The sequence below is a fragment of the Alosa alosa genome, chromosome 16 (assembly GCF_017589495.1).
Source record: "Alosa alosa isolate M-15738 ecotype Scorff River chromosome 16, AALO_Geno_1.1, whole genome shotgun sequence".
Classification (NCBI taxonomy): Eukaryota; Metazoa; Chordata; class Actinopteri; order Clupeiformes; family Clupeidae; genus Alosa; species Alosa alosa.
This window is the reverse complement of record NC_063204.1, coordinates 15,058,627-15,079,658: the sequence shown is the minus strand read 5'-3', so window position 1 is coordinate 15,079,658 and position 21,032 is coordinate 15,058,627. Positions and strand designations below refer to the sequence as shown.

Below are 21,032 nucleotides of genomic sequence, written 5' to 3'. Positions count from 1 at the left end.
GAAACACTCTTGACAAGCTCCTGCTGATTGGGCTAGCACACGGACAGTGGGGACTTCAGCACTAAGTGGGCGAGACCTAGATAGGCAGGAAGGCAGCACTAGGAAGAGTCTGTGGTGATGGAAGGCAACGATTTCAGACACAGGCCTACTAGACATGATAAAGACAAATGGCATCACTGCCCACTGTGTGAGACACTGCAATTGAGAAGTGTATGTTTAGCGCTTTAGCAGCAATCCAAAAAAAATGTCTGTGGGATCTTCTCAGACTAGAAATGGCCATGCTATTTCACATCTAGTCATTTGTAAGAAATGCTTTGGCCTCTGGCTTTTAAGAATTAATATTTTTCATCAAAGTGAGAACACAGCGATTCTCAACAACATCAGGACATAAATGGCGAATGACCTGGTTTTGCCTGCTCTGCTCTTAGGATGATTGATGTGGAGCATTAGGCTCTGCTTTGTGTCTCTCCCTCCCACATCCAGTGTGGCTCAACATGAGTCACCAAATGGAGGTTTCCCATGGTGGTCCCCTTCAGTCAAGCCCAATCAGGCCCAGAGAGGGGCTGTGCCCATCCACTGGTGGAGTAAACAAGGCTTGTGTAAGACAATGTGCCTATGTGGAATGGACATGTGTGTGTGTGTGTGTGTGTGTGTGTGTGTGTGTGTGTGTGTGTGTGTGTGTGTGTGTGTGTGTGTGTGTGTGTGTGTGTGTGTGTGTGTGTGTGTGTGTGTGTGTGTGTGTGTGTGTGTGTGTGTGTGTGTGTGTGTGCACATGTGGGTGTTTCAGCTCTGAATGAAGACTTTGATGAGGGCAGGAAAAAGCCCAGGACACAGTCAGCAGGCTAGCAGCTGCTTACAATTTGCCAGATTATGGCAAAACAAATGCCCCTGATGAAGCTGCTTCATCATCCTCACCCAAGGATTAGGCACTTGCCTTTTATGACTTACAATATTCATTCTTTCCATTATTTGGAGACTCCATTATCTGGAGTATGTTGACCAGATGGAATTTAGTGGCTCTATTGGTTAATGCAAAATCAAAGTTTATAAAGAAGCCAGGTGTCCGTCATGGGTTCCGTAAACATTTTAAGAAAGTCTAGAGCGACAATACAACCTTGCTTTGGAGAGAGAGAGAGAGAGAGAGAGAGAGAGAGAGAGAGATAGAGAGAGAGAGAGTCCAGAAATAGAACAGGGTAATGATGGTGAGGTTAAAGGAATTAATTCGTTGCTAACCTTTTGTGTGACTCCTCTTACTAAATGCTAAAAGCACCTGTCAGGATGTCCGTGTGAATTAACGACTCTCTGACTTGCAGGGGCCAGGGAGTTTGGTCATAGCCCATCTTTACCTCAGAATGTCCTTTGCAAGGGGAATGGACATTTGGCTGAGAGATGTGTGCTGGTGGAAACTCTCATTCATAAATCTGATAACCCCTCAGAGACGGTCAAGCCACTCTGGCCGATTGTCGTTGATCACAGTGTAGCATGCCTTAAGCTGAAATTTGTGCACAATGTAAGTGAACTAGTGGGTTCACACACACACACACACATACACACTGAGTGAAATACATGCTTGCATGCTGAAATTGCCATGGGAACAAAGCAATAGCTAGAGAGAGAGCCAAGATAAACCATTGCACCGAATGAGAAGATAATGTGCCATACTGTAGGTTTAGGGGATGCTCAGGGATATGTGCTATCTTGTCTAGCTTGTGGGTGTGGCGTGTTGTGAGTTTGTTCCTGTTGGCAGTTTACTGTGTCATTATCACCCGTGGGCAGCCTGGTTTATTATCACTGAAGGAGCAAGCCCCCTGGGATTCCTTTCCATTAACTACAGGAATATTTGGGCATGGTTGAATGACGGCAGTCTTGGAGAAAGGAAAAGAATAAATAAATAAAGGGATTGTTTTCATTTGAAATGCAAAAAAAGCAAGGTTTCACTGGATAGAAAAAGAGAGAGAAGGAGGAAGTGAAACGGAGAATGAGATTTCTATGCAAGACTGGGCCCAGACAAATACGGCTTAGATACAGGGGAGGCTCCATGCAAGGCCTGTGTGTATGTGTGAGAAGTTTATGTGACACACGCTCTGTTGTTTTTCCGTTGCAACATTTAGGATGAGGTCTAGGAAGCGACACAATGGACAGCTGGAGTGGCAGCGGCTGGAGGCTCCCCCGAGGAGGTAGGGGGTGCTAGGGTTGGCTGGGGTGGAGGGGAGTGGAGCGAGGGGACCATGATAATTTGCTGGGCTGCAGGCCAGAAAGAGGCTCACTATGCATGTTAGACTAGCCTGAGCTGCGGTCAAGACATGCTGCTCGGATTGGAAACGGAGGTGCAGCTGTTCCATTGGGCTGGCACTGACACTATTGTCCGCGTGTCACTCTCTGCTATGAGTCGCCATTACTGCTATTGTGGCTTTTCAATTGCTCTCAATTACCAAACAGAGGCTCTGTAACCAAGTTAATTTGCCTCTATGTAGAACAATGGCCATGACCGGCCCCTCTCTGTATCTATCTGGAAGCCTCACAGGAATAGACAAATCAAAATGGGACTGTACACATTTGAAGAGGAGAGTTTTGGAAGTGAGAAAAGCTACCATTTAAGTCAAAGCCAACTGATCGGTCAAAAGGCAACAGTGCGTTAAAGAAAAGTAGAGAGAAGAAATACTGCACACGGCAATGTGTTTCACACACACGCGCGCACACACGCACACAGCAGAATCAGGGCCATTAGTGATTTGTATCCAATAGCCCCCAAAAAGTAACAATCCATAAATGACCAATTTAATGCATTGTTGTATATATTAAAACAAGCCTGGTGGTTTACTCCTGACATTCAAAATGCTTTCCCAGAATTTCGCCTCCCTCAGTACCATTTAGTTAATTAAGCAGTTAGCTCATTTTCCAGGCACTGGCATTCTACTTAATTGAGAGGCTTTTTATATATATATATATTTTTTTTTTTTACGGAGCTCTGAGCAAAGCAAAACAGGAGAACAGAAGAGAGGAGAGGAGAGGAATGGAATGAACTTTGAAGTGGCTCTGTGGGGTGCAAGCTCACCTCTCCTGCTCTAGCCGCATTCGCAGAGTCTCCTCCTCCGAGACCTGTGTGTCCTCCATCTTGGACTTACTAGACCCCTTGCGTTCCATCTTGTCTCCAGGCTTCTCATCTTTTCTGTGCTTGCCAAACCTGTGAAGATAAAGGACGAGGGGACATAAATATGGGACCAGTCTGAGCTGAGGTGCAGGCTGGCAGACACAGGAGCCTGGCACCGAAAAAAGCTCTCTGTTATTACTGAGCTGTTATTATCACCAAGTTCTTCCTCTTCATGTGACTCGCTGGAAATCCCAGCAGGAAATTAAACTGTCAGCTCCTGTCGCATTTTCCCCTGCTCGTCTGAGCAGGTGTGATGACTTCAGATACTTTGAAATGTATCCACCTCTAAGTAAACTCACCAAAATAAAAATGCATTGGAAACTTTTTGTGCAATGCACAGACTAAATATATATATTTAATGCTGCATCTCCAATATGAACTTTTTCCACACTCTGTCAAATCACCTTATTTACACGGACTGCAAGAGCAAGAGTCAGCTTTGCGTCTTAGTAATCGAGCTCTGCCAGATAGGGAGAGAATAAGGTGGCTTGTTATAGTTTTATAACCAGACGCTCTAGTCTGTTTGATTTGTGGGCAAAGAGAAGAGCTGACAAGGGTTATAGTTTCAATGTAGTATGTGCACAGAGAAGAGCAACTTTACTTAATGTTAAGCGTCAGTGACAAAGAGAGGAACATATCAACATGGCTTCAAAGATCAGTGCAGAATCTTTATATTTTTCAGTCACTGCAAATGTTTTGCTGACCCACAGCTACTGACATACGCACCACGGAAGGAAGGATGTGTATACATACTGTAGGGTGTGTGTGTGTGTGTGTGTGTGTGTGTGTGTGTGTGTGTGTGTGTGTGTGTGTGTGTGTGTGTGTGTGTGTGTGTGTGTGTGTGTGTGTGTGTGTGTGTGTGTGCGTGTGTGTGTCTGTGTGTGTGTGTGTGTGTGTGTGTGTGTGTGTGTGTGTGTGTGTGTGTGTGTGTGTGTGTTTACGTACACAATATCACAAAATAAATAAACAGCGTGTACTGTACATCTGAGCGGGCGGGGAGAAAAAGGGAGAACGGTTAATGGGTGATGGCTACCCCCTAGACCCCTACCCCCTACCCCCCCCCCCCCACCCCCTACCCCCCCCCCCTACCCCTAGACCCCCCCCCAGCCCCCCACCCCTACCCCAGACCCCTCCCCACCCCCTAGCCCCCTAGCCCCCTAGCCCCCTACCCCCTAGCTCCCACCCCCTACCCCCTGCCCCCCACCCCCCTAGCCCCCTAGCCCCTACCCCCTAGCCCCTACCCCCTAGCCCCCCCCTGGCCCCTAGGCCCCCCCCCTAGCCCCCCCTAGCCCCCTAGCCCCCTAGCCCCTACCCCCCCCCCCCCTAGCTCCCTACCCCCTAGCTCCCTACCCCTAGCTCCCACCCCCACCCCTGGCCCCCACCCCCTAGCTCCCTACCCCCTAGCCCCCTACCTCTTCATAGATACAAGTGGAAATCCATAGTTAATCACTGGTCTGCTGTGGTCCAGGATGTGGTCTTGGACAGCAGATGCTGTGCTGGGAGAATGCCTTCTCAGGAACCAAGCTGCTTTCAGTGCAGGCCTGGAGGGCTAAGAGGGTAGACTGCAGTGCATGGTGGGGGGTAACATGGTAATGCTAAATACTTCCTCCTGATGTCATATCCTGCTGATGCATAGGGACAGCTTGGTGCACAGAGGGAAAGAAGGAATTGTAACGGGTGACAACTCCTGTGGTTTGTGGGTTACTCAAGGATGTGGGACCAAGCGCCAATCCAATTATAAAAACCCTGGAAAGGCTAAATATGTCTGTCTGTCTCTGTTAATTTGAGAGTCAGTGAATATACAATAATACAGGAGTGAATTATTGTTGCCTGCAGTGAAACTCTTTGTCAAGATAAGGCAATTGCTGAATGTGTATGGATCTACATATGGAGGTGCAGGAGTGAGGGAATTCAATAAATGTAATCATAGATTCTGCCCGACTGTTATCGATTGTTTGTGTTTTACATGATGCCCCATTCTATGGCCACACACCTTCATAATCATTATGAAAATCTTCATTGATCAAAGTAGTACTACATAAATAAGATGGATAAGAATGCCTTTCTTGTTTCTGTTGTAGGCATATGGAATGGCAGCAGTATTTGAGTTTGAACGACCAGCCTTTTATCCAAATTGCACTCTTCTCCTCTCTGTTATTTTATTTGTTCTAATTTCCCCCTCGTCCTTTGTTGCCTTGAGAATACAAACTTATCTCGCTTCCTCCTTTACAACCTGCATTACCTCAGACAAGTGCCCATGGTAAATATAATCATGAAATTGAAGGTTGTTTTTTCAAAATTGTCCTTATTTTGCTGAGAGAGACAGGGAAAGAGAAAGTAATCTTCACCCATAGCAAATGATAAACATCATAAAGTGCTGTTTCTAACCTGAGGGTTCCGTGCCACAGATACTGTACATTACCTGATTAATTAATCAACAAATGGCCACAGCCCAGCCACAGCCCAGCCCAGCCACAGCCCAGCCACAGCCCAGCCACAGCCCAGCCCAGCCACAGCCCAGCCACAGCCCAGCCACAGCCCAGCCCAGCCACAGCCCAGCCACAGCCCAGCCCAGCCACAGCCCAGCCACAGCCCAGCCACAGCCCAGCCACAGCCCAGCCCAGCCACAGCCCAGCCACAGCCCAGCCACAGCCCAGCCACAGCCCAGCCCAGCCACAGCCCAGCCACAGCCCAGGCACAGCCCAGGCACAGCCCAGCCACAGCCCAGCCACAGCCCAGCCACAGCCCAGGCACAACTCTCAGACACACTGAGGCTAATAATATCAACACTAAATCTATCACAGTGTCCAGCCTACCACCTTCTCCAACACACTTCAAGGACTTCCATTAAAATATACCCGTTCACCTCCTCTGCCTCTTTTCTAATATATCCACATCTTCTTTGCTTGCCAACCACAAAGGCACAAGGAGAACGCAAGCAAACAGAAAATAAATACTTCTCTCTGAAAGCCATCACAAGAAATTATAAAGAAATGCAGAATGCAGATTGGTGATAAAACAGAAAAGTATATTCTTATCTTATAGGGAGTTTGCAGATTGTTGAACCTGAACCTGTTAAATTGTAGGACATTGACTTCATGTCTAACTTTCACCTCAGTGTCACTTGAGACACTAAGGATAATTGTCATTAACAAAATGAAAACAGCCGATACAGACATGGGCCTGGACAACCTGTTGGACTGAGTTTTATTTGCACTGTATGGTGAACTGTGACCCCAGCATATGAGGCATCACAACTCTCAAAGATTGCCACCAAGTCTCATTGATCTTGGATCTTAGCATACTCCAATCTGCAATGCCATGCCCAGTTAATCCATTCAAATCATTCCATTCCACTCCAAGTCGTCATCTGTCATGGTGACAGTTATATATTATACATCATCTGGACACAACCTGAGACTTAATGCATGTGGTGGTCTGCGCATGTCTGAATTTATGCCTTAGTGGACATGCATGTGTTCTAAGAGCAAACGATGTCTCGGACACTGAGACATTGACTGCGGCCAGTACTCTAGAGGGCAACTTCTCACCCATGAGTGAGCAGACTTTTCCCTGGGTGATTATCCTATTTGAGAAAGAGCCTGTGAACTCCCGTCCCAAACAATTCGCTGATCTAAACTAACAAGCCAGGCCACGGCTCCCCACTGGACTTGAATACTCAATTACGGTAACAAAGAAGGCTTCACTGTGGGCGAAGAAAGGCAACGGTGATGGACAGTTTAAATTCATCAAATTCATTCATTTGTGCCAGTAGTTCTAGCCATTCCAGCAGAGATGCATTCAAGTCAGGCTCTTTAAAATGAAGGAAAAATCTTTATACATAGCACATAATTAATCTTTTTGACCACCAGTTGTATGCTATTAGTCCATTGTGAGAATATAAAAAGACTTTTCTCGAGACCCTTAGCAGACATCAAGTAAGCGCGAATCTTGGTCTAATGTCTTTTTTCGAATGGTGTTTTTGAGATGGGAGCTAGCTGATGTGCTAATGAGGGCATCTGTATTTCTGATGGTTGCTCCTCTCTCACCAATAACAACATTCCCCTTCAGAACACTCTGTTCCAGTGGAGGGAAAGAGAAAGAGAGAGGAGAGAGGGATGAAGCCCAGCGTAATGGCCCATTGCTAAGCACCTCTCCCCCTGCCTCTAAAATGACAGCTATGACTAATGAATACATAAACTCCTGCTGGCAGCAAAACAAAACCACCTGAGAGAGACTGAGAACTCACATGATAGACAGAGAGAGAGAGGAAGTGAGGAAGGGAGTAGAGTAGAGTTAACAATTGAAAAAAAAAGACATGATGTGTCTCAATGTAAGTACAAAAGAGAAGACCCCACCATGGACTGGTGCATGTGCACCTCAAGGACCAGTTACACTTAACAAAGAACCAACTTTCAAAAATATATGTACTCCATTAAAGGCCTCAAGACACACAAATCAAGGTACAACAGGGACACTCGCATGCACATGCACACACACACACACACCAACACACACACACACACACACACACACACACACTACAGAATTGCAGGAGGAGAGTGCAGCAGCACCCCTGAGTGTGAATGATGTGGCTGTTCAAAAGGAACCGATCGTACTTTAATGCACCACAACGTGTTTCACCGAGCCCTGTCATCAAGGCATTACAGCGTGTGCCTGTTTCTGCTGTCACGCAAGGCCATCTCCTCAATCACTTTCATTGCAGGTGACACTGTAGCTGTCAAACGCCAACATTTTACAGCATAGCGCAAGGCATTACGGAGTAATGGCCCAGTTTACACACACACAAACACCATAAACCAAAGCAACATTATGAAGGTGGCTTTCAGCAAAAGCACACCCACACACAGGTATTAATTAATTACTGATGCCCTTACAGTTGGATTTTGATGAAAAATCCAGTCACTCCAAAGAATGTACACAGACTCCCATTTCGATTCTGTCCTCTGCTGTTCATCATGCAGCTCGTTCTTTCATCTAAATCACTGGCTCAACAGACAGACATCATCTTCATAAAAGAGCTGTTATTGAACTCAGGCACTACTCTATATTTCCTCCTTTATTTAACAAGCAGCACTCCGGTGTACATGCTCTACTCAATATTTTGCATCACCATATATCAATGTATACAGTAGACACAGGCCAGTGTACTGTCTGATGCCACCATATATTTTCCTTATTGATTTACAGCCTAGTAATACACTGAATGGCTCCAGGATGCTTAACATTAGTGCACAGCTACAAACATGAGCTAGCCAGGGAACATCATCAACCAGTGCGGTTGCCAAAAAATAGACCAAAAAAAGCAAAGTCAAGCTTCGACTGGACTAAAGAATGGGTCCATTATCCAAACAGCCAATTAAAGCAATTAGGTTTTACAATTGTTAAAATGGGAGAGTGCTTTGATGGGAGATCCTGTGTTTTGATACAGTGTGTGTGTGTGTGTGTGTGTGTGTGTGTGTGTGTGTGTGTGTGTGTGTGTGTGTGTGTGTGTGTGTGTGTGAGTGGCCCTTCTTAGTGATGGGACAGGGTTGTTTTGATCTTTTGCTAAATGAACACTAAGGTAAGACAAAAAACAAATCTATGCATTATAGCAAAAGACTGACTTTCCCTGCACAGAATGAATATAAGGAAGTCATTTGATCTGGTCTGATAGGGACCAGAATTCCAATCAAGCATAGTTGAAATATAAGATGTTAACTTTCCAACAATAGTTTTAAACATGAATATGAATATTATATGGATACAATATGAAGCACATTATGTTATATCTGTATGTAAAAATACTTTGAGATAAACTTAAATATACTATGTATAAACTGCTATCTAGACAACAGACACTCCCCTTCTCTATGCTTAGACACAGAACAGGGAGTTGGATTAAATCTGTTTCTTTCAGTTCTAGCCCTCTCTCATTTTCTCTCTCCTCCTCCTTTCCTAAAGCCAGCCAGCCCAGGAAGCAGCATGTAATTTTAATAACATCTTGTTAGTAGGAGAGAGAGATAGTTGGATCCGTCCTCTGTGCCTCTCGTGGTGCTGAATACCAGGGCTGAGTACCTCAGGGCGGTGAGAGATTCAGAGCATAGCTACAGAGAGACATATTGAGCAAAAACATAATGAGGGCAAGGTAAAGAGAAGAGACGAGAAAGAAGGATAGAGAGAGACTGGCAGACTAAGAGAAAGAACGAGAGTCATTGAAGAGGCACAGAGCGAGGGAGAGAGATAGGGAGTTCATAGGTGACACAGTAGGATAGAGTATGACAGAGAGAGTGATGCCAGCCTACCGTTAGTACGTATGTAGTACTGAAGCCATACGTAGCGTTGTCAAGGCAGCAATTTCACTGGATCTAAACAAATCAATCTAACAATAGTATATCACTATAGCGGTGGCTTTCTTAATCTATTTAATTAATTTTACAACGTTTCTAAGACGTTAGTATATTTTTTTTACACTGTAGAAATTGCATACTACAACATATATTCATACCAACACGATCAAATTTGTGACTACAGAGTTTTATTTTAGCATGGGTTTCCTCTGTAAAAGCGTTCTATTTGATAGTGACGTAGGTGGCACCTATGAATTAACCCTTTGTTAGAAGGATCATCATCATCATCGTCATAGTGATCTGATCTCTGATTTGGTTGCCGTCGCTACAGCCACTAGTTTCCCTGACTACCTCAACAGGGCTCTGGGTCAGAATAGTGTGTGCACAGTAGTGTCAGGCTCATGCTTATGCTATATACAACCACCCGGCGATTACTTCTCCCCCTCTCTCTGTCCCTGCGGATCTCATTATCCTGGGCTTCTAGCGTCAGTCAGCATTTTCAATGTCAAACCTTTTAAAAAAAAAAAAGAGAAACGTGTGCGCACGCCAAGCGTCTCCGTAGCAACCTCACACACACAGCGCAGCATCACCTCAGGAGAGCAAGTGGCGGTTGGTGTCGGCCTTTTACGCTCAACCCTATTCCCACTATATTGCTCCCGACAGGACAGGAAGGTGTGTGTGTGTGTGTGTGTGCGTGTGTGTGTGTGTGTGTGTGTACACTGTACATGTGTGTGTGTGTGGAGGAGCAGGGGAGGTAGAGGAGAAGAAGAGAGGCCTCAGACAGATGAACACCCGTGCTCACTTTTTTTCATGGTTTGCGACAATAATAAGAGGAATGAACAGTGAATGAAACCTGCTGGTTGCCACGGTGAGTCAGTGCTGGCAACCAGAGGGGATCTCGCCTGAATGAATATATTCATGGGATTACTCTGAAGGGCTTTCAGCAAAATCGGTTGTCCTGTAGAGAATCAATCTCTCTCCCTCTCTCTCTTTCTCCCCTTCTCTCTCTCCCTCCAGTCACCCTGACACACACCCACAGTTTCTTTTTGCTCCATCTAAAGTACATCTCGCTAAATGACACTTTGACAGCAGTTTGTCACAACATTTCACCTGGCATGAGAGAAAACAATGAGTTATTTTTGTTTGCCTTTGCTGCCTTCCAAGAACACCTTTCCTCTCACCTCTGCCAGATCCAAGCCGATGCTACATACGCAGATCATTTATGGAACAGTGACAACCTAGTTGTTGAAACTCTTCCCAAAGAGACAGACATTCATTGCATGCAAAACATTTCTTTGGACAAGAATGTGTGCCAAATGGAAACAAAAAAAATATATAAGCATATAAGCATGTTAATTGGTTAATTCCTGGGTTTCTGTAGAATAAGTGATCTGCCCAGTATTCACTAAGGCTGCGTCACATTTGTTTAGATAATCCTTAACTGCCTCTTTCTAGGTTTCATTAAAATGAACACACACTAATTGCTACTTATAGTATAGATGTGAAAAGCACACGATGACTAAAAAATGTGTATGACTATTCTGCAAATTGCCAGTGTTTCTTCTAAATGTTTTTATGCATTTACTATGCACCACCTGGGTCTGGGATCACTACATTTCAGTGCATTTGGACATTACCCTAAAAAGAACACTGCAAAGTGGATTTGTTTTACGTAGTCAGAAACTGAAATGACCATTAATGTTTCCTCCTTAGTACTGTAATTATGCAATTTGCCGAAATGTTCTATTGGATTGAAGAACCCAGCAGGTTTCCAGGGAAACTGTTGCAATTCTGAGAAAGATAAACCTTTTTCCCTAGCCTTCTTTGTCCGGATTGCTGATGGCAACTTCCATTTTTGCCAATGCCTCCATGGTGGAACATTTTATCCATACACTGGTAGTCTGATCAGTTCAAGCAAAACAAAGGGATGCATACTGACATGCTCACAGACACCGAACATTTTTAAATCTATGTATGTGTTCTCATTATAAATAGTGATTTATTTGGGATATATGCTTACTCTGTAGTGCAATAAAAAACAAATAAGGAAATACTTTGTTTGATCGGCTACACGTGAAGAGCCTGGGGCAGAAGCTAGATGGTAGCCTAGAAAAACCTTTAAAGTGTTAAATAACAGGCTGTCATCACAACAAATGCTTCCACAATGACAACTAGTATCAAATTGCACATGAGTCTGGATTTATTGAACAACAACAAAAAAAAGAATGAACCTACTAGACAATGGGGTACTCCCCTTTAAGCCGAAGCCATAGCACCATGACTAAAGGACCATAGGACTGGGGCCACGGGCTGACACACGACCCAGGAGACGCCCAACTCCCCACCTCCCCACCTCCCCCAGGGGACGTACGGGAGGCCCCTCACTGCTAAATCACCATCAGCCCAATTAGGCTGTGAAATATAGCAGCTGTTTACAGGCTGCCATGTCTGAAAGCTAACAAGCAAGGTGTCACAATAGCGGCTAGAGCCTGGCTCGCCATATTTCACAAAGCCATACATCTGCACCTATGATGGAGAAAAAGAGCAGAACATGATTGCATTTAATGTTTCTAATAAATCATCTGGCTGGACTTGCTGGAGAGGAAACTTTGAAGTCAGGCTTTTCAACGCGGGTGATTGAATTGGCTCATTCCAATTTAAATATTGCTGGATATATTTAGAAATGCGTTTCATAGCTCTCAAACGTAAGCAATGTGGGTCTCCTGTATACAGTACAATAACAGCACTGCCGCGTTCAGTAGGACACAAACACACACAAACACACACATGCTCCGTCAGTCAGCACTAAAAAGATAGATCCCTACTGCTTTTTGAAACCAGTGGGGAGTTATGGAGGGAAAAGGAGCTAAGAGAGGAAAAACATTGTGAAACAGAAGGCACATATGATATTTAAATGGAATAGTCTATGATGCTTTGCTCTAATAATGTTTATACTAAAAAAATGTACATTAACACAAACAGTGACAGGACATAGACTAATCCTGACCCTCCCCGACCTCTCTGCAAGAGCAGGCTGCAGTCATTCCTGTCACACCAGACAAAGATAAAGGACAGAGGAGGAGCTCTTGGGGGATGAAGGTGCCACAGGATGTGACCTAGATATGCCAGCACACCCTGCATACTTAATGGCGTGGGTTTGATCACTAGTGCTTTTTCACCGACACACACACACACACACACACACACACATAAAGTACACATCCCAAGTGACCACCAAAAGTAAAAAGGACCTTTCAAACGTAAAAACATGGATATACACCAGATCAGTGAGGTACAAGATCATTGGTCACCCACATTACAGACAGATAATCTGGGAAACATTCTGGGGAGGAAAGACCAGAATTACTACTGTGCAATCATATACAAACACATGCATGCAAACCCATACTCCAGACACACTCTGACAGACACAGACAGACAGACAAACAGACACACACAAACAAACACACATACATGTACACAAACAGACAGCAGTTCATACACAACAAACACACACACACACACAAACACAAATACACACACACACACACACACACACAATCCCATTTTAGGCATCAAGGGAAAAGATACCTGAACCCTTGATCCGTGACATACAAACTCACAGAATGCAGAGGGAGACAAGAGAGCTCCTCCTGTCTGCCAGAGTGAATCTCAAGGGCAGCACTGGGGGGGGAGTGGTGGGGCGGGGTGGGGTAGGAGGAGGGGGGTGAGACTGAAGGATAGGTGGAAGGACATGGAGATGAGACGGCAGAACGAGCGCTGATATTAACACTCTCTCTGCCTCGCTCCTGAGCTTGTTAGTCAGTTAGTCCAGCCCACTGATACTGCCAATATGGATCAGTTGTTCAAGATCATGATGGTGTGTGTGTGTGTGTGTGTCTGTGTGTGTGTGTGTGTATAGAGGGGATATTAGTGGCGATGCTCTGTCTGCTATTTACACTCTGACATCTCAGACATTCTGCTCATCCCTGATAGTCAGGCCAACAGACAGACAGACTTGCAGTAAGAGAGAGAGAGAGAGGGAGAGAGGGAGACGGAGAAATAAATATTTTCATTATCAAATGCTATAAAAGAGAGAATTACACCTAGCTTATGAGAAACGAGTAGAAGGCCCTTCATTCCATTCTGTGGACTTGGTCAGACAGATCAGATACATGAGTCCAAGAGATCTCTCCACAAATCAGCCCAAAGATAAGGGAAGGGGGCAGGTGAGGTGTGCACTTATGAAAGTATGATACACAAACCAACAATGATTGATAAAAAATAATGACTTTTACCACACAGATCATTCGCATGTAAAAGAGAACATTCCCCTTTGAGGTTGTTTTAATGGCATGCCTTTGTGGCAGGTCAAGTCATTCAATTGCTCCTGTCTGTATTCATGTTCATTCAGTCTGCCGATCAAAATGAGAATGGGGTGTAATAATACCCTCCTACAGTAGGCTATCATTTGGTATCATTTTGAGAATTGTGTTTCAGCTGCTTATGAAGGAAATACTGGCCTGTCACCTGGGTGACCATTTCAGTGTTTATACTTACTTTTCAAACACAACTTGGTTTGCCATACTCTTATGTGAGACAGAGAGAGAGAGAGAGAATTGATTCATGTCTTTCATTAGTTCAATTTCTCTCTCCTGAGGATGATGAAAATGAACAGACTTTGTGCTACAGCTGATCAAAAGAACTTGACATCCTCAAAAGCCTGACTACAAAGCAGAGCTGAAGTCAGGGGGAAACGTCTGCTGATCAGAAACATAATTACCACAGTGGGCTTTTGGGACGTCTGGCAGTGGGCTCACACAAAGCAAAATGCAGCAGTGCAAAATGGCCCTGACATTTTACACACAAGCTTCAGAGCATTACAGGTGCATCAATGCTACGGGACTATTCATCTACTTTGGAAAAGAAAAGCCCTTGCAAGCTAAGAAATGCAATATTGTACAGGCCTGTGTGTGTGTGTGTGTGTGTGTGTGTGTGTGTGTGTGTGTGTGTGATGTGTGATGTGTGTATGAGTCTGTATGGCAAGATGTGAAGAGGTAATTATCCACTAACTGCGAGCAAAACACCCATGCATGAGAGTCCTGCCCTTAACGAAGTACAATCTAGATCAAACCCAACAACAGTGAAGTTCAGCCACTTAATGTGGCCCAGTTTGGTAGTGATCGAATCCTATTAGACCTGCTCAGAAACACATCTGTTACACACATGCACACTTCAATACAGACTACAAAGGGGCACAATAAGCTTACGAATCTGCTGCACCATGTCAGGGCACCTCAGGGATTTAAGCCACATTCCGGGCCTGTTCGATGTGTCTAGGCTGCACTGATCGTGACGGTGGATCGCGTTTCATTTTCAACAAGATTTCAGATTCAATTAAGCTCTGAACTTCCCCATTCCCTCTCTTCGTCGTCCTCGAAGGCCCAGGGGGCTCCGCGGCTCGGCACGATGCAATCTTCCCTAAATGCAATTACCACTGTCTGGTGTGACGGCTATCCAGAGGTGCCCCATCATATTTGCATCGAGTGGCCAAAGAGGGAGGCTGGACAGAGCCCTCGCTCCCCCACCCCACTATCGGTTCTGAGCCATGTTTAACTTACCCCAAGTCACGCAGCCTCAGCACATAATCTAATCTCAAGCACTCAGCCCAACCAAACTCAAAATGACCTTAACACCTCTTTGCCGCCCCCACATATCAACAATTAATGTAAGCATCCACAATCTCTACATACGTACATAAATACATACACACACACACACACACACATACACACACACACATACATATATATATATATACACACATACAGTCCTGGTTGGCTTGTGCCTTGGTCCACCTCCATTATCACTCTGTGTGGGGGCTTGTGGGCAGCATGGCCCCATGGTGCACTGGGGCTGGGGTGATTGGCAGGGGGATAATGGGATGGCTCACATGGTGGACACTCTGCTCAGACTGCTCACCCCCTCAACTGCCCTCTCCCTGATGCCCACTGTTCAATGGCTCAGAAACCCCTGGGAGGAGGGCTGTATTCAAAGGGAGACCAAGAGAACGAATATGTTTGTACACTGCTAAACACTGCTGGTTGCTGTAATAAAGTTATTATTTCATCATGGGGCTTTGTATATTCACAGACCTGCTCAAATATTGCAAGCTTTATGTTTGGTATGACATTTGATTGATTTGATTACATTTGGCACATCCATCAGCATGCCAAAGAGAGAGCAATCATCTCTAAATGATGTGTGCTCCATGCATTTATTTGAGAATGCTAACTAACTAACTGCAAAAAAACATGACTTAGAACTAGACTAGCTGTTGCTTTGATCTTCGAAAAGTGGTTATGAATAGTAAGTTCATTGCTAGCGCTTGCATGTTTTTCCTAAAGCCATTGTTGTCTTTCAGCACAAATGTTATGCTTAACTGAAGTCTTTGATCGTGTGTGTTTATTTATCCGTGTGTGTGTGTGTGTGTGTGTGTGTGTGTGTGTGTGTAAAATAAAATGCTAAGCCTTAGCATGTGACATTACGTGGTAATGAACAGGGTCGCGAGAGCTTCCACCACATGTGCTGCAGGGCTCTTCCATTCACTCGGAAGCACTTCTTCACATGGAATGCTGGCAGTGGAACGATATAAATAAACACACGCTACACACACATGAACTTATGAGCATATGCACGCTAACCAGTTGCCGCTGTCGACCACAGTCAAGTCCTACACGCACTCGCTCCGCTGCTAAAAATACGGTGTGTGAGAGATGAGAGGCATTCGTGATCATCCTCTTTCACCCATAGCCTCTTCCCATCTCACACTCTCCATTGTGTCTTCATCCCCCTCAGGCACATCAGCGGCCCTGGGGGAGAGGATCTGTCTTTCCAAGTCTGGCAGTCAGATGACAGCGTGGCGTGTGCCAGCCATCAGGCTGGTAGTGGGGCGCAGGGGATTCATGTTAGGGGATGAGTGGGACATGACTTGAAGGGCAGACTTTGGCAAGGACAAGGGTAGCATTTGGCCTAAAGAGGCCTCTCCTGAGTAGTGGGCCGGAATGTGTGGGTGGGGAGGGGGGATATGTGGGGATGGATTTGTCCCTGCAAGGCCTGTGTGGCCTATTCGACGAAATGTGGTCAATGTTGAGGAAAAAAGCCCCCTGCTCTAATGCACACACACACACACACACACAGAGAGAGAGAGAGATAGAGAGATAGAGAGATAGAGAGAGAGCGAAAAATGAACACGCACAAACACCCCTTCCTCTCTTCTTTAATGTGGCCCAGTTCACTCCGTTGCACTCAGTTATTCCATCACTAGCTCAATGAGCCAGTCAGACCTCACCCCACACCCCCTTGCAGTGCAGTCCACTGCTGAGCAGCAGGATGGATCACACTACTACCGCCACCCTCTGAAAAAGGTAAGGAATGTGCATATGTTTATAAACACACAAACACACACAAAACACAGACAGACAGACAGACAGAGACAAAAAGTCCTACAAAGGCAAAATGCAATGTCCATTCCATTCCATTGAGCATCCATTTTTCACACACACACACACACACACACACACACACACACACAGATAAACACACATACATCCACACACATATGCATGCATGCACACACACACACACACACACACAGATAAACACACATACATCCACACACATATGCATGCATGCACACACACACACACACACACACACACACACACACACATAATAAAATGAGAAGAAAAAACAAAGACCATAAAGGAACCAGGTACCTGTCTGACGTTCCTGTCTGTCTATCGTGCTCAGACATCCCCTGTGTGTGTGAGGACTCTTCATGTCAAACAAACCTGATCAGCCCCAACAAATGATTGCATGCCTCTCACATTACATATCTAGACGCTTCAGCTCACACAGACAAATAGACAAAACAGAATCACAGACAGAGACACACACAGACACAGACACACACACACACATACAGACACAAGCATGAGTATTTGTGACATTTCACACATTTTTGGCAGTGGGTGTTTTTTTCTTCATATTTCACTCTCTTTATTGCTATCCATTCACATTGACAGCCTATTGCATTAGGGCATCATGCCTTTGTGAAGGAGGTCACTGATACTATGAACCAGTTTCATTTGCACCTCTCAGAAGAGAGCCTGTGAGGGGTTGCCTTTATCTTTTCCCCTTTCTTTTCTATAGCCTTTTCTCCATTTATTCTTATTACACCCCTTCATCATCATATTTTTTAACTTGTTTTCCAATCATTACTTCTTTCCCATCAGTTCTATGTATTTCATGTTTTTAAAATGCTATCCTCAGACATACCAATGCACAATGATCTCTGGAGTTCAGCCTAGATCAAGCCCTAGTCATATGGTCTAGACCAGTGGTTTTCAAACTGGGGGCCGCGGGGGGGTGCCAGGGGGGCCTCAGCAATTTGGAAGGAAAAATAAAAGCAACAAATAAATACATTTGAAAAATTTTAAATATACCTATTACTATGAGGGTTGTTATACAATGCATTATCCATGATAATGACTGGGAATAATAGTAGAGTGATAGCTCTCATATAGCAGAAAGCTCCAAATGCATTTTTTACACACTGTATGCTCAATCGCAAAGGGCTTGTGGTATTGTGGCTTGTGCCGTAGTATTGTCGATGGGTTTAATAACACATCAAGGGGTCCTTGGCCAGAAACTAGTAGTATTTGGGGGGCCTTGTCGTGGAAAAGTTTGGGAACCCCTGGTCTAGACAACACTCATGAATATCAGACTGTCAGTGCTATTCAGAGTAGGCCAAACAGAGCATATCTAGAACACTTAATTAGTGACACTATAGGACAATATAAATTAGAATGTTATCTCACACTAAAAGACGAGGACGAAGAAACGTTCATTTCAAATCAAATTGTACATTTTCCTCTTTCCATTGCTATTTATTTGGGCGGCATTGTTGAAACGGACAGAGATAATTCAGCAATAATTCATGCTTGAATGTGAATTCAGCCCCAGTCAACGCTTTGAATTAGATATCCCGCTAGCCTGTTCTTTAGAATGTGTTAAGCCCAGAATGCAGATGAGCTTGAAATGGCGTATGCCAAACTCACACTCCCGAGCCTCCACAGGGAAACAAGGTCCGTCCCTCACACTTTCTGCCCTTGCGTATAGGTGTGTGTGGTTGCATGTATGAGGTACAGAAGCAGAGCGAGAGAGAGGGAGTGGGGAAGAGAGGGGTGAGGGTGCTACAGTAGGTCCATACTGATGAGGATGGTGCAAACTGCACAAATGAGACCAAACAGGCAGCACAGGGCTTGTTTGCATGTTTACGTGTAGGTTTGTGTGTGTGTGTGTGTGTGTGTGTGTGTGTGTGTGTGTGTGTGTGTGTGTGTGTGTGTGTCCGTGAGTGTGTGTTTATGTGATTAGGATTGAGAGTGTGGCTCTCGGCTTATGTTAGGGGCTGGCAGGGCCCCCGTGGCCTGTCAGATATATGTGGGGTAGAGTGTGTGATCGTCGTGGCAATGTGTGGCATTGGTTGGGCTGCCGGCTGATGGGAGTTCTCAGGGGGCCTTGCTGTGTAATGAGTGTGAAAGGGAACATCACGACGACAGCAGCTCCACACACCTCCAGTGGGAGACTGCTTCCACTTTACAGCTTAATGAACACACCCCCCCCACACACACACACACACACACACAATCATAAGATGGCCACTTTTTCACCACCTTCCCTACCTTTGCCCACTCATTCATCATGCAAAACTTTTGAAAATTGGTTGAAAGAGAAAAAAAAAAATGTCAGGGAAACATAGGATGCTGCAGAATGAATGATGTATGTGAGCACATGGAGCTAAACAATACTAGCAGGTAGATAGAAGATGTCAACAGTGCGCTTTCTAGCTTTCCAAGTGAGTCTGGTAATGAAGACAGATGAGCTGCTAGGATGAGGGTGTGGGTTCAACACCCCTAGAGGTGCCGCTTGGCAGTGTGGACTCCTGGACAACACTCACAACCACTGGCAGATACCACACTGGCATACAACAACCAAAAAACTGCTTGAATGCAAATGGATGACTGCATATGTGTATATACATGGGATAGCTGCATGTGTGTAGAGTATGTATCCTGTACTATGTCTGTTAGCACCTGTTGGCAAGTATGTATGTAAGTCTGGCAGTGGACTTGATTAGAGGTGAACACTCAATTTGTGTGTACGTACGTGGTATGTTGTTGTTATGTTATTAAGGCTGCCTTCGCTCAGTAGGGTGTGCAGCACCATCAAAACCCAAATGGCAGAGAGATAAGCGGCCTCTGAGTCTCTGCAACATGACCTGGAAACACTTGTCATCTTTATTGTTTATTATGGCGCCATGCGCCACGATACGCTTACTAATCCCATTACACTAATCCAAAGCAAAACAACTTAGCATGTGATAAGAGTCACACAAACGTGGCCTAATTTATGCAGGATTCAAAATGAACACCAAATCAAAATAATTAATGGGGGTTTCTGTTTAATTAGCCTGACGGCACCAACTCTAGCTAAGCCCTTAAAATCGCAGCTGGACCCCCTGCTAGTGCGGACCCCTGGGAAGAAAAGACCTGAACTCCCCTGCCCTCCTTCAACCCCACAGAGCGGAGAAGAACAAAGCACGTATGACAAGCTGCGCCATTCCACATGACAGTTGCCTAGCTGCATGCTCCCATAGATAGCTTTTAGTTAGTGAGAGAAATGATGGCCAACAGAGAAATACAGATTCAATATCGGCTTCCATTAGGACACATGCTCATGATGTTGCAGTCTCTTTTCATACAAAAGGGCATCCTGCACTTGTACAGAGTGCACATTTTGACCAACACTTGAGGCTCTGCTGTGTCTTCAATGGTACAGGTTGAGTGGTCTTGTTGTTTGTTATACACAGACCTCATGTTGTATGTACAGTAAGACTGGTAGTGCACTGACCCTGAGCAGGAAAAAAGCAATAAAACAAACTTACCTGTAAGAAAAAAGAGACACCCAAGTTTTGTGCAGTTGTATATGCTTTAGGGGTAGGATAGAAGTGGAAAGGGGCCAGCCACATCATATGAATAAAACATGTTACCTTATTAAAATAGTCAGTGAAGAGAGAGAGAGAGAGAGAGAGAGAGAGAGAGAGAGAGAGAGAGAGAGAGAGAGAGAGAGAGAGAGAGAGAGAGAGAGAGAGAGAGAGAGAGAGAGAGAGAGAGAGAGAGAAAGAGAAAGAGAGAGAGAGAGAGATTAAAGAGAGAGAGAGAGGTTAAAGAGAAAGCTCTTAAAGAGAGAGAGAAAGCAACAGTACAGAGAGCACAGAGATTAAAGACAGAGAGGTTCAAGAGATTAAAGAGGTTCAAGGTGAAGGTCAGCCATTAGCTCCTAAATGAGTCTTATGCTTCCTGAATTCATATATACAGAAAGCAACAGTGAGAGAGTGACACAGAGAAAGAGAGAGAGAGACAGCAATACAGAGAGAGAGGTTCAAGAGAAAGAGAAAGAGAGAGAGA

The 21,032-nt window shown here is 44.9% G+C and overlaps 1 protein-coding gene across 5 annotated transcripts in view; it reads right to left on the bottom strand.

Annotated features, from left to right (window-relative positions):
- pard3aa (par-3 family cell polarity regulator alpha, a) overlaps window positions 1-21,032 on the bottom strand; it is a 288,433-nt gene that overhangs the window by 73,329 nt on the left and 194,072 nt on the right. For all 5 annotated transcript variants that reach the window (XM_048265859.1, XM_048265861.1, XM_048265858.1 and 2 more), the window contains one exon: window positions 3,056-3,184. In XM_048265859.1, the coding sequence (XP_048121816.1) occupies window positions 3,056-3,184 (129 nt within the window). The remainder of the gene's footprint in view (window positions 1-3,055; window positions 3,185-21,032) is intronic.